The 12,568-nt window shown below is 42.6% G+C and overlaps 2 protein-coding genes across 5 annotated transcripts in view; both read left to right on the forward strand.

The window, feature by feature from the left end:
- The window catches only part of LOC126580008 (double-stranded RNA-specific editase 1-like), a 4,227-nt gene extending 1,666 nt beyond the window's left edge, over positions 1-2,561 (forward strand). For both annotated transcript variants that reach the window (XM_050243832.1, XM_050243833.1), the window contains exons 4-5: positions 1-346; positions 424-2,561. The exon at positions 1-346 is cut by the window's left edge and continues 196 nt beyond it. In XM_050243832.1, the coding sequence (XP_050099789.1) occupies positions 1-346; positions 424-624 (547 nt within the window). In that variant the 3' untranslated portion in view covers positions 625-2,561. The remainder of the gene's footprint in view (positions 347-423) is intronic.
- A 777-nt stretch (positions 2,562-3,338) lies between these two features.
- On the forward strand, positions 3,339-9,300 carry LOC126580004 (facilitated trehalose transporter Tret1). Of its 3 annotated transcripts, none has more exons than XM_050243827.1 (3): positions 3,339-3,554; positions 7,669-8,286; positions 8,346-9,300. In XM_050243827.1, exons 2-3 carry the CDS (start codon positions 7,681-7,683, stop codon positions 9,201-9,203), a joined length of 1,464 nt encoding a protein of 487 aa, XP_050099784.1. In that variant the 5' UTR covers positions 3,339-3,554; positions 7,669-7,680; the 3' UTR covers positions 9,204-9,300. The 3 variants fall into 3 exon arrangements, with proteins under 3 accessions (XP_050099784.1, XP_050099783.1, XP_050099782.1); XM_050243826.1 differs by having other exon boundaries at positions 3,340-3,603; XM_050243825.1 differs by lacking the exon at positions 3,339-3,554 and adding an exon at positions 6,795-6,947.
- The last annotated feature ends 3,268 nt before the right edge of the window (positions 9,301-12,568 follow it).

The raw sequence follows: 12,568 nt of genomic DNA on the forward strand, positions 1-12,568 counted from the left end.
AAAAGCTAAAGTGTCTGAGCAAGCACTACGAGACATGGCGATAGCCGAAATGGCAAAGGCCCAACACACGGAAACTAGCACTGGTGAGACAGCTATGGACTGCGAATCGATTGAATATCTGGCGGACAATGTGCCTATGATGCACCTTGCTTCCTTTGCCCTCTACAAATTGTTTTCCGAATGGCAAAATGAAGGATTCGATGTCCCTGCTATCAAAACACCAAAGCCGAAAGCTTCCACATCGACTGAGATTGTGCCAAACTCGCTGGCCCCCAAAATACCTAAAACTATTGCGGATCTGCCTCCCGACGCTGCTCAACGCCATCCAACAGCCTTGCTTGCCTATGTATGTATCTCTCAATTTGGCTCATGCTGATACAAATCGTTATTTCTAAAGGCTTACATAACTCTACTATTTACCAGATGCGACCGCAAATCCCGTACGAAGATCGAGGATTTCTTGGAAACGATACAGAGAGTAAAATCTTTGTTGCAAGTATAACAGTGGATGGCACCGTCTTCGAAGGTCAGGGTAGGTCTAAAAAATTAGCCAGGAAAGCGGCTGCGTCTCGCGCTTGTAGCGAACTGTTCGGAGTTGTATTTGACGCAGGTGTTCTAGATTAATTTGTATGTATGACTAGGACAAAGTTTGTCCAGAAACCCTGTAATGCAGGATTGCTGTAATGAACTTATTATTTGAATATTACCCATTCAAAACATAACTGTTTTGTGTGAAATTAATATTTATTGATTTCAAAGACAATTTTGTTTTAAAATAATCAAAATTTCAGAATTCACATCAGCTCGATGTGGCCTTGACTACACTCCTTCCAGTTAGTATAGGACCACCTGTGATTTTCCTAGTTTCTCACTACTGATAACAGTAATAATTTCAACCCGTATCATTATTGATTGGTATTGGTGAGATATGTTTACAGTGTGAGTTTCGTATTTTTACGTGCATATGCATCAGCTCATGCTGGCTTTCACGTCGTTCAAAATGAAGTGCAAAGATTGTATTAAGGTTCTCGAAGACTGTTCAGTCCCATTTTTGATCACCAACCGGTCGAAAGAAATATATTTCAACCGAATAGTGCCGCCATTCACCCGCGACACAGAGGATCTTTAAACTGATTTGCTCGATTGGTCTGCTCGTTCTTTAGATTTAAATCAAGTTTAAAATCATCTGGGGAATCCTTGTAGATAAGATTTACGCTAAGGGAAGCAGTTTTCCTCAGTTGATGAGCTCAAAAGTGCAATTATTAAGGCAAGAGAAGACTTAAAGCAGGAGGCACTGAAAGAAAGGCTGAAAAGTAGGCCAAATCGCATTCTCCTGGTTGCAAATCGCAGCGGGAAAGTAACTCTTCATTAATTGTATTATTTGCAAACTGCGGCTATTTTTTACAATCAAAAATAGAATTGGTTTTGAAGAAAAATTGAAATGGTCTTATACTAACTTGACAGGTCGAAAACACCAAATGCGTTTATCTGTGTGGTATATGCACGTAAAAATACGAAACTCACACTGTAAACATATCTCACCAATACCAATCAATAATGATACGGGTTGAAATTATTACTGTTATCAGTAGTGAGAAACTACGAAAATCACAGGTGGTCCTATACTAACTGGAAGGAGTGTACTGTCTTCAAACGGTCGAAAAAACGAGTTTAATTTTTTCAGCACACTAGTATTGGCATTTTTTTGTAGTCCTCAGTTGGCTCTCCAGTTCGGACCAGATGAAATAATCCATCGGATTTGCGTCTGGCGAATTCGGAATCCTTTGTGTAGATGAAATGACGAGTGCAACATGTTTTTTTTAACCATTCTTGGTTTACACGAGCGTTCACAGGATGGTGCCAAGTCTTGTTGGAATGTCCATGGTCTGCGACTGAAATGTCCAGAGTCCAGAGCGCAGTTCGGAGTAATTTGCCGAGCTTAGATTTATCAGTTTCCTTTTTATTCACTCTTTTTTCATTTTTAGTTCTAACTCAAACACTTTTTATACCCTTCCCTTGTCTACAATACTCCATCACTCAATGACGCAGCTATTAGCATTGATGAAGAATGTAACATAGTTTCTCCTCGCTAGACAATCTCAGTCTTGTTGATTTGCTGCTCTTTCATGATTCCAACCATCATTTTTCATTTAATAAAATATCAATAAGATTTTCTATATTTAAGATCCACACAGAAAACTGATGGAAAGAGAACAACACCAATATCTTTAATTCAAAACAGAAAATTAGGGCTGTCCTCTTTCTAAACAGCAAACCCATAAAAGTACGCATACTTTAGTTACCTTACGAAATTCGGATATTTGAGTTGAAGTTGTAATTGTCATTGAGTTAAACAGACAATTAGAAAACATCGCTAAGAATCATTTACGAGGGATATCTCTTTGAAACATTACTAATGCATGAAAACCTACCTGATTGCATTGAAATCGAAGATATGTTTAACTAGTTTCGAACCGATATTATATTCTTGGCAACAAAAAATTGGAAACGATGGTGAAATGTAACCAGCAAGAGTAAAATATATAAAAATGAAACATCAACGGAGTCTAGTCTACATTTTATTGTGCCTTTCTAAAGCATAGCCTTAATCATTAATAATTTCTTGCTTAAATAACATACTTAAACTGTTCTATGCTCCAAATAACTGCTAAATCTGATAAGATCGAATGCAGAAAACGCGAACTCGAATGCGTCTGTCTCTCTGAAAGGCGCGTTGTACCACATAAGCATTTAATGGAAGCATCCCGCTAAAATGGTCAGTCGCGAGAGTCGATTGATCCCTACGATCCCTTTAATAATACATTTGGTGCTGAAGAGGAATCGGCGTAGTGGAGGACATTACTTTACAAACAACCCTTGTAACATTAAATAACGACAAGTTTAATAATGCTTTTGAGTAAAGATGGGAATAATGAAACAATGGAGGATAATCAACTGATAGAACACGATAGTCGTAAAGCGTAATTGTGATACAGTCGCGTACCTCCCACACTCAAAGCCACCATTAAATGGCTTCGCTTTTACACTGCTCGGGCACGAGTGACAATTTCTATTACCGCGTTACTTGCGTATCGTGAAATAATAAAAGCCTGTGTTAGTGAAATAACCCATCGTTTTATACTGATTGTGTAATCAGCACGCTCCATTATATCTTCAACGAGAAATGCACCGCGAGGCGAATACTTCTGATATGACAATAAATAGCGTCGATAATGCGATAAAATTATTTCACAGATAAGGGCAGCCCATGGAAAGGCTCATTCAGGCTCTCCTCCGGTCGCAAACGTCGGACGTTTATTATTGGTTGAACATCATATACTGATAATCTCAGTGAACCCCTTTCGCCGTGGCATGGGAGTAAAACGTCTTACGTTAACTTACATCACGTACAGTTTGAATCGAAAACTTCACCAATCAACAACTGTGTTGGTCGCTTTTTTTTCAGTCGTTTAGATTTGAACCGCAAGCGGTACAAGCAATCAGAACAAGTGATTCCGTTGCCCGGGCCGACGGTTAGTGTGCAGCTCTGAACAGTAAGTGAAGAAAAGCAGTTCCGGCAGTTCCGGCAGTCACGGAAGATAGGTAACTTTCACCAAAAACGCTGCAAACTAATGAAGCATAACTTACCTTACGATAAGCATGGTTTTCATCAATCAACGTGGTTCTTCTCATCACTCTATATTTGCTGAACATGTTGCATATGTTGTCACACGAGCAAATGAAATGCGTTTACCAGTTTCGGTTTGTTCAGCAAACTATTTAAATCCCGGATAATGTCAACTACATCAGCAAAGAACAGGGCCCTGCACAAGTGCACAGGCTTACTTTTTCATATTGTTTCATATCATGGAACAATCCAGATGGTGCACGGTGGTAGACTCGATGCGATTGAATGTATCAGTGCTTACCCTGATACCTCGTTACAGTAGAGATCCCTACTACGGGGCAATTGATATGCCGGGATGTCACGGGTAGATCAGTGCTATTGTTTTATGAGTCGCGTGGGTCTGATTGGTTTATGAGATGCGTTCGTACCCTAAGATCGCTCCAATCAATCCCAACTTCTCTCCCAATCCCATTCAATGCTACAATATACAATCAGTGGAATATTGTGTTATCACATCCGTGTGTTCATTATCATGTTGTCACCTTTACGATGGGATAATTGATCTATTGAATTCGATTGATGAATAGACAGACGTGTGTCTACAATATGTACACCCACATATCGCGCGGGTTTGGTGGGCTATGGGGGGGCTGACTTTATCGACCGATTGCGCAGGCACATTTTCATTGCACTTAGTTGAAAATTCTATCCCTACATTGGAAGCTAATAATGACCATGTCCGCATCTCTCCACTTCTTATCACTTTGATTGCCGGATGTAAGGGATTTCAAGCAAGCCACACACGAAACAACAAAAGATAATCGAAAAGGGGTCCCTTAGTCGAGTCCTACAATCGTGTCGGCTCAGTAGGGTGATAGTGATAGTAATGTGAATGAAAATGAGTTATGAAAGGAGTGAGTGCCAACCGATGGGTATATGTTACCGTAATCACATTTATTGCCGTGTGTTCTCAAGTACGCAAAGACATACATCTCGCAACCCAGTTGAAAGTTGGAGATAATACTTGAATCACAGTAGTAAAAAAAAGGGTTTTCCAATTTCCAAAGTAATTCTAACATCTTTCAGTTGTTCCGTGTGCTGCAGCATCCAACTTTTTTTTTCTGATGCTGTGTACGTACGGCATATTTAAAGACCGAAGCAAGAATGCGAATAAGTGTTTTTGGTGCGAATGCGTAAGTGAGGAAGAGAGATACAGAGAGAGCGAGAGATAATTTAAACCTTAACTTTTAAACACCATAAGACCTTGGCATTGGTCGATGCCTCTAGGACATACAATTTGAAAGTACACTCTGTAATTATGCCCTCCATTGAACTTGCCACGCTGTATCGAGTCGGCGCGTGACGAGCATGAGGGCCACTGCACCTGATCTGGTGCAGAGTTGTCTGGTACCAAAGCGTCATGCTTGATCGTTTCGAAATTGGCAGTTCGCTTCGTGGAAAGAATGAGTTCTTGAAATAATTTTCGCCGAATTACTTCGCATCGTCTTATCACAAGACGGTCCGTCTCCAATAGCAGCTTGATAAAACATTATTCTTTTAATGTTTTGTAGTTTCGAATCGACTTATTGCAGCCACCAAAGCGTGTCCGTTGTCTGTGGTCTCTTCTGCCTTCCCGATTCGAATGTGTTTTCCAGCAGTACTGGTTCCGATTTTCGTTGCCAACGGTCAAGGTTGTTTGGTCTACTGGACAATCGTGGCTGCTGGAGCATCGTCGCCTCGCAGGCTTTTGTGCGATTTGGTTCGAGTTAGTCTTGCGTGTCCGTGCGTTCGTTCGCATCCTGCGCATCACGAGGGCCGAACTACCATAAGTTTAACTTTAAAAACGTGGTGTAGCTTGTACACCAGGAACAGTTAATCACTTTGTATATCTACTCGTTGATATTTGCGGTATGAGTGAGGTTAATATTGCCTTGTGTTAACGTTACTTTTATAGTAGGACCTTTTTTTTATGCTAGAAGTTCATAAGTAAAAGGAGCCAATAATTATTGTCGACATATTGCGTGTATTTGAGAAGACCATGGCGCAGAAAATCTTACAATGGGTAAGTTTATCACTGTCCGCAGACTCTGGGGATCAGTGGAGCGTTTCAAAATGAGTGTAGTTCTAGTAACAAAGATTATCCACCAGCAACGATGAAGTGCTTATACAGTTATGTTAATGTGTCTCGATAAGATGACCGCATTCGGTTGATATTATATTCTAAAGGAAAGATATTCAATCAACCATATTCAATCAAACTCATGTAATCATGTCGGCGAAGAATTGAGATGGCTGTTCAACAAAAAAAACCATATCGTTGTTGCTTTACCTTAAACCAATCAAGCTGTCTCTGTATAATTCTCACTTACAACTTGATTACACAGGCGAACAGTTGATCAGGTTGGAGAGAATCGAAGAATGATCAGTTAATCTCGACGATTAGCCATGCTGAAGAATGAAGACGATACTACGCATTGACTTTGCTGTTCCATTAGCCAGGTTCATGATAATTGTCGATCTGGTGATAATTACAAATTCATTCTCCATTCATTCATCAAACTGCTTGCTAGCGTATAAAGATGCTGTGACTGCGTATAATTACTTTAGCTCCATGGCGCATATGTAGCGCAATCAATCTACTCGCCCACATGTGTGTTTCTACGATTTCCTCTTGTGTTCTGTTTTGCTCAAACACATGTCTGATAATTGGAGTTAATGTGTTTACTTTTATCTGCGCCTCTATAGTGCGTGTAGTGCAGGTTCAGTTATAATGCCTGTAGCGGTTCGTTCGTCATCACTTCCTGCATATTATCTTGCTCTTCTCCTCGCGTGCAGTACAAATCAGGGTTTGCGCGCTTGGACAAACGAATTGCTTGGTAACCGTTACAGTGACGAGAGTAATTCCATCGAAGGTGATCGTAAAAGCAATGCTTCTGTCGTGCAATGAAGATCGGGCATTAGGTTCGAGGTTGTGCTTAAGTGGAGTTGGGGTTTATTCGTATTAGAACACAGTAGGGTTAATAAAGAAAAACGTTGCTTCGTTTGTTATCAGGAAATTCAAAAACAGTGTTGCCATGATCGATTAATCGATGAAACAAATGTGCACAGACCCTAACAATGCTTAAACATAAACATAAACATAAACGTCAAATAGTTTCGTGTTGTAAACAACTCGTCAGTCTCGCTATCATGAAAAAAGTAGATAACGTTTCTTTGAAAATGAGTCGCTTTTATTATTCATAGTAGAAAGGTTGTGTAAAAACTCTTTGGGATGGATGAAATTGATGAAAACACCCCATTGATTGGGGCGGCCCCGCCAGTAAGTGATACTTCCTACAGAATATGACAAAATTGCATCAAGGTTCCGCCAGACAGAATGAAGATGCGTTCTTGATAGGTCACTTCGTTGACTGTAAGATCAATTTGGTAACCCACCACATCACGCAATAAAATGTTGAATATGTACTTACTACTTTCAAACTAAAGGCAAGAATATTTTTCAGCGGTGGAAACGATTCAATTTACCACAACGCCTAACTGGAACTGGTGGGGGAATGAACAGAAATTTGTTCGTATTTGAGGGGCTGTTGCTTAAATTTCTCCCAAATTCTGCTGGTACGGACGCGATGTGGATGTATTCTGAGGGATTCTGTCTAGAATTCCAGCAATGTGGTGCGATGGGCGAACTCAGCTATTCGGCAGAACAGAGGTTCGTTCAAGGTACTGATCAAGGTCGTGCCACCGCACCACAAAAACCTGTCCTGATCAACTTTGAACAGGAACTCCTTTTTCCGATTTCGCGTCTACAGCACTATGATTGGCTTCTACATTCTGGAGGCGTTCGTACTATTAACAGCCCATGAATTTATGGATAATTTAATGCGGAAGCAAAGAAAAATAACCGCAAATAATGACTGCGATTGGATGCTGCGATTTACAGTCCACCAAGGTGCACGCAAGCGACGCATTCAGTCTGTCGCAGCCATTTCCTAACCATGGATTAGCCTTTATTTTAACAATATGTTTTCAACTCGTTCCAGGCCCGCGACTCGATGTCAAAGTTCGTGGTGAACAATGTGGCCGGAGAGTCTGGCCGTAAGTTGCCGCAGTTCATAGCCGGATTGGCCGCCTCCGGTGGAGCGCTCGCGGCTGGTACCTTTCTAGGCTGGACTAATCCGACCGAAACGCCGCTAACGAAAGAGAATGAGTACGGATTCGAAGTGACCACGGAGGCGTTTTCATGGATCGGTTCGATATCCAACCTGGGCGCCGCCCTCATGTGTTTCCCAATCGGCTATATGATGAAGATAATTGGCCGTAAATGGTCCATGCTGGCGATGGTATTGCCGCTGGTTCTTGGGTGGTTACTGATCATATTTGCTGAGAATGTTGCGATGCTGCTGGTTGGCCGTCTGTTTCTCGGCATTGGTGGCGGTGCTTTCTGTGTAGCTGCACCGACGTATACGGCCGAGATCGCGCAACCATCCATCCGAGGTACGCTGGGTACCTTCTTTCAACTGATGATAACCGTGGGCATCCTGTTCGTGTATGCTGTTGGATCGGGCGTCGATGTGCAGGTTCTTAGCATCATCTGCGGCGTTATACCATTAGCATTTGGGGCAATTTTCTTCTTCATGCCTGAGAGTCCTTATTACTTTGTAAGTATCTATGTCGGTTTTCTCTGACCAGTACGGGCCTAATGTGTTGATCTTTTCAGGTCGAAAAGGGAAGATTTAGTGAGGCCTCCAAATCGCTCAAGTGGCTCCGCGGATCGAACTACGACGAGAATGCCGAGCTAGAGGACATGAAGCAGGAAGACGTCAAGATGAAGGCAGAAGCAATTCGAATGGTGGATGCCTTCCGCCAGAAAGCGACGATACGGGCGTTGATCATTTCGCTAGGGCTTATGTTTTTCCAGCAGCTGTCGGGTATCAATGCTGTGATTTTCTATAACTCGGGCATCTTTAAGAGTGCTAACGGTGGTGAGGAAATGAGTTCCGCTCCTATCATTGTCGGCGGTATTCAGGTAGTGGCAACGCTCGCCGCCTCTATTGTGGTGGATAAGGTAGGACGTAGAATCCTGCTGATGGTATCGGATTTCATGATGGCTGTGTCGACCATATTGCTAGCCGTGTACTTCCAGCTCAAACAAGACGACCCGTCCAAAGTGAGCGATCTCAACTGGCTGGCAGTGCTAGCCGTCTGTCTGTTCATCGCTATGTTCTCCATCGGTTACGGTCCCGTGCCATGGCTGATGATTGGAGAGCTGTTCGCGAACAATGTCAAGGCGTTCGCAAGTCCCATTGCTGGGGTGTTTAACTGGTTGCTTGCGTTCCTTGTGACGAAAGTGTTCACGAACCTTACCGATGCTATGGGTGAGGCCGGAGTGTTCTGGTTGTTCTCAGGGATCTCGCTTGTAGGCACCGTATTCGTTTATGTGGTGGTGCCAGAAACGAAAGGAAAGTCTTTGGTTGAAATCCAACGATTATTAGGGGGAGAAAAGCTCGACGGTACCGACCATCAAAACGATGAAAGTAATGCCACCGATACCAATGCGGCTAATCCTGTAATGTAAGCAATGCCATTTTTTAATACATGTTTATTAAGTACATTCAACTTTTTTTTTCAATAATCCTATACGCATGGAAATAAACTAAGTAATCGAAATTCAATTCTGCCTGTAAAGTGTTCCTCTGTCAGCCACAGAAATGGGTAAAAACTAAAGATATCATAAAACTATACGAGACGAGAATCATATTTGGAATTAAACGCATGTATGAAATCCACACCATACAGGATCTTCAACCATGTGTTTTCTTGCTTTTGACGGTGTTAACACAAACTTTCTTGACTCGGACATTCAATCGGTGTTCGTGCTTCGTTCGTCCAGTCCTGTGTTAACCATTCCCATCGTTTCAGTCAGCACTCTTCCCTTTTTTCGTTGTCCGGTTGTCTTCTACGCTTGCTGCTGTTGCTCTGCTTGTTCCTCGTTTGTTGTTAGATTTCCGCAAATTGATTGTTATCATCGTGATAGCCGAGAGGCTTAAGGTATTTGAGTGCGTAGTACTATCAGCGTACCGTCGCACCCAAAGTAGCGAACGGCTGCCATATCACTGCGTGCCATATTGTAGAGTTCCTATGAGCTAGTGATGGGCGCTCGGAATCGCACTCGGTTTCGGCGCAGCGCAGTATTGTCTTTGGTACAGCCATTCGCCGTAGTTGTTGATTGTTTTGTTTTAGATTCCGCTTTCGTTTTCGTTTTCGCCGCCTACCTGCCGCCACAATGAATGAATTCCCGTAAATAGCATAATATTGATCTTGACCTACATTTTAACCATCAAAGTTTAGGCAGACGCCACATGATCAAGGTCAGCCTACCCACAGGGTTGGCCGCTTCACAGGTATCGATGCCCGAGTCGATTCCGGGAATTGAGTTCCATTGAGACTTGCGATGAATTGAATTGAAGATGAATGAATTCCACAGTTAAACAGCTTGAGATTGAACCTACCGGAATCGCCAGAATCGATCGCCGGCTGATGTCGGAATCGTCGGATAAAAACATCACGCACGATAAAACAACGATGCAATAAACGTTCTAGTTGGTGTTGCATAAATTTACCGGCATTTGACACCGTGAAATGTCTGGCAGCAGACTACTAGACGCGCCTCGTTTACTTACACACTATTTTACTTGGGCCCGAAGTTGTTCAGACTTCCGGGAAACTGTTCGACATTGTTATTTTGTGTAGAATTACTTCAAGCGTTGCTAAATCATAACAAATCGTGGTCACAGTAGTGAGAGCAGATGAAAGCAAAACAAACGGATCGTTCAATCGAGGCCGCTCGATTCAGCTGGATTGAGGCGGGCCGATAATGAGCTTATGTAACGCATCAACATGTTGATAATACATTGGAAGGCTAGGCTAAGCACATTGCTTCGCTCAGGGGTCTTTTTCTTCCAGTATGGAATCAGACGATTGCAGATGAAAATGACCACCGATAACCGGCAATAAAGATGGATTATAAAGATAATAATACTAGCGATCGATGTAGCCCGTTACAGCTAGACCTAATGGTTCCGCTCCATTTAGGGGGACTTCGGTATTTAGTTTTTATTTGTGACACATGTTTTTAACATCCAAAGCTGATTCTTTCATGAGTATTGTGTAAAAGTTTTGGATCAATCGAGGAAAAACTGACAAAGATACAGAGTTTTGAAAATCCGCGTTTCATTCAAGGCTCCATGCAGCCCGCTACTTTGAAGAGCGATTCCCCAAATGCAACGTTTTCAAAGACGATGCCCTTCGTACCGTAAAAACTACTGGACCGATTGATTTGATATTTTTAACACATCATCTGTACACTCGTTGCCAGGTAGTCCCGTCAAGATTTCATGAAAATTGTTTATAATTTTTTTAAACAAATCTGTAGAGTTCGTTTTTTTGGCAGAATCGCGAAAAGCATCACTTTTTCAACTTCAAAAATCTGCCAAAAATCGAAAAATTGTAATATCAACACAAACTCTCCGGGGTTACCTAGATAAACTTATAACCTTTCTAACGAATATCGATTTGTATTTTTCTGATGACCCGTCATGCAGCTACGATGGGCATCGTAAAAAGTCCCTTTACGATGACACGCTTACCAAATTTGATGCCACGGATTCATTTTTCAATGAATGTTGCCCAAAACCATACCAAATATTCTTCAAAAGTTGTAGATTATTATTTCATTTACTTGAAAAAATAAAGATGAATGGTTACGTCACAAAAAAAAATCGTCAAAAAAAGGCCTTTTTTTGGCCCGAAAATACCAAAGTCTTATCGAAAAATACCAAATATTAACAGAACTCCACACGAATACCTCCCACAGACCTCCTGGAGGACGTGCAAATCTCCTAATGACCTGATTGGGTCCTAGCGCTTGCCACTTGAGCTTGATCATAAGGACAGTCAACCAACACAGCGACTGTTATGCTGTCGCACTACCTACGCCTCCTGCCTACTATTTATGACTTATGGCGCGTGGCACTGCCTCTCGGTTGCTGTGGTTGTTTCGTGCTCACGATAGCATTTTCATATCGGACTACATCGCGGACTACACCGCCTGACAACCAGGCATACTGTCGCACGCGCCACCCAATAGTAACACCCAAAACACCACATGGCTACGCTACGCCAACAGATAAGCAGTCCACCAGTCCAGCAGTCTAAAGCACAAGGAAAAAAAATAGAAAAAAAAAAACAATACAGTGACGTCTGTACTGTGGCTCGGGCCTGGGGGGGGGGCCCTATCAGTTCCGCTATCGGTGCCATAATACCGTCAAACAATAAATTGTCGACCTTTCCGACCAAATTTCGCTATCTTATCACCGTCGCCACCATGCCGCGATTGCTTGTTCTTTTTTGGTGTCTCACTGGGAAGATTTTAAAATGGCGCGATCGTGGCGCGATCGTCTCGAGTTCCACTGAAACTCTGCCGCTCTCCTGCGGATAACAACCGCGATCAGCCATGGTTGTGGATAATGTGACAATAATTTATAGATTGATCGTCGCCGGTGATTGCCGTTGCACAATGTTGTCATGCATTGCTTCTGCTCTGTGTGTATGAGTGTGTGTTTCGTTGGTGATGGTTCCGTGTTTTCGTCTTGCGCTTGCTTCCAAAAACCTAAGCATAATCAGCAACCGTCCAAGCACGGCATTCCGATAGACAGAGTGGTCGAAGAGCGTCTTCACTCAGCCAACACGCAACACTATCAATCGGCATGTTGACAATCGGTAGTGTGCGGGCACAGCATACATCGGCTGGTAGACGCAACTAGACGAGCACCGTGCCCGCGCTGTCCCTATCGCGCGTCATTGCTCGCGCCCTATAGCCTTGTCCACACTCTGTTGTCGCTCTGGCCAACTCCAATGGCAAGGCGCTTGTGTGTCGCTGGT

This window comes from Anopheles aquasalis, chromosome Y, assembly GCF_943734665.1.
Source record: "Anopheles aquasalis chromosome Y, idAnoAquaMG_Q_19, whole genome shotgun sequence".
In the NCBI taxonomy this organism is placed as follows: Eukaryota; Metazoa; Arthropoda; class Insecta; order Diptera; family Culicidae; genus Anopheles; species Anopheles aquasalis.

Bases quoted from the DNA above. Each gene is read 5' to 3' on its own strand.
- LOC126580004 (XM_050243825.1), top strand. From the start codon at position 6,900: ATGGATGAAATTGATGAAAACACCCCATTGATTGGGGCGGCCCCGCCA. The intron at 6,948-7,668 runs GTAAGTGATACT...AACTCGTTCCAG, and splicing joins TGATTGGGGCGGCCCCGCCA to GCCCGCGACTCGATGTCAAA. The intron at 8,287-8,345 runs GTAAGTATCTAT...TGATCTTTTCAG, and splicing joins CTGAGAGTCCTTATTACTTT to GTCGAAAAGGGAAGATTTAG.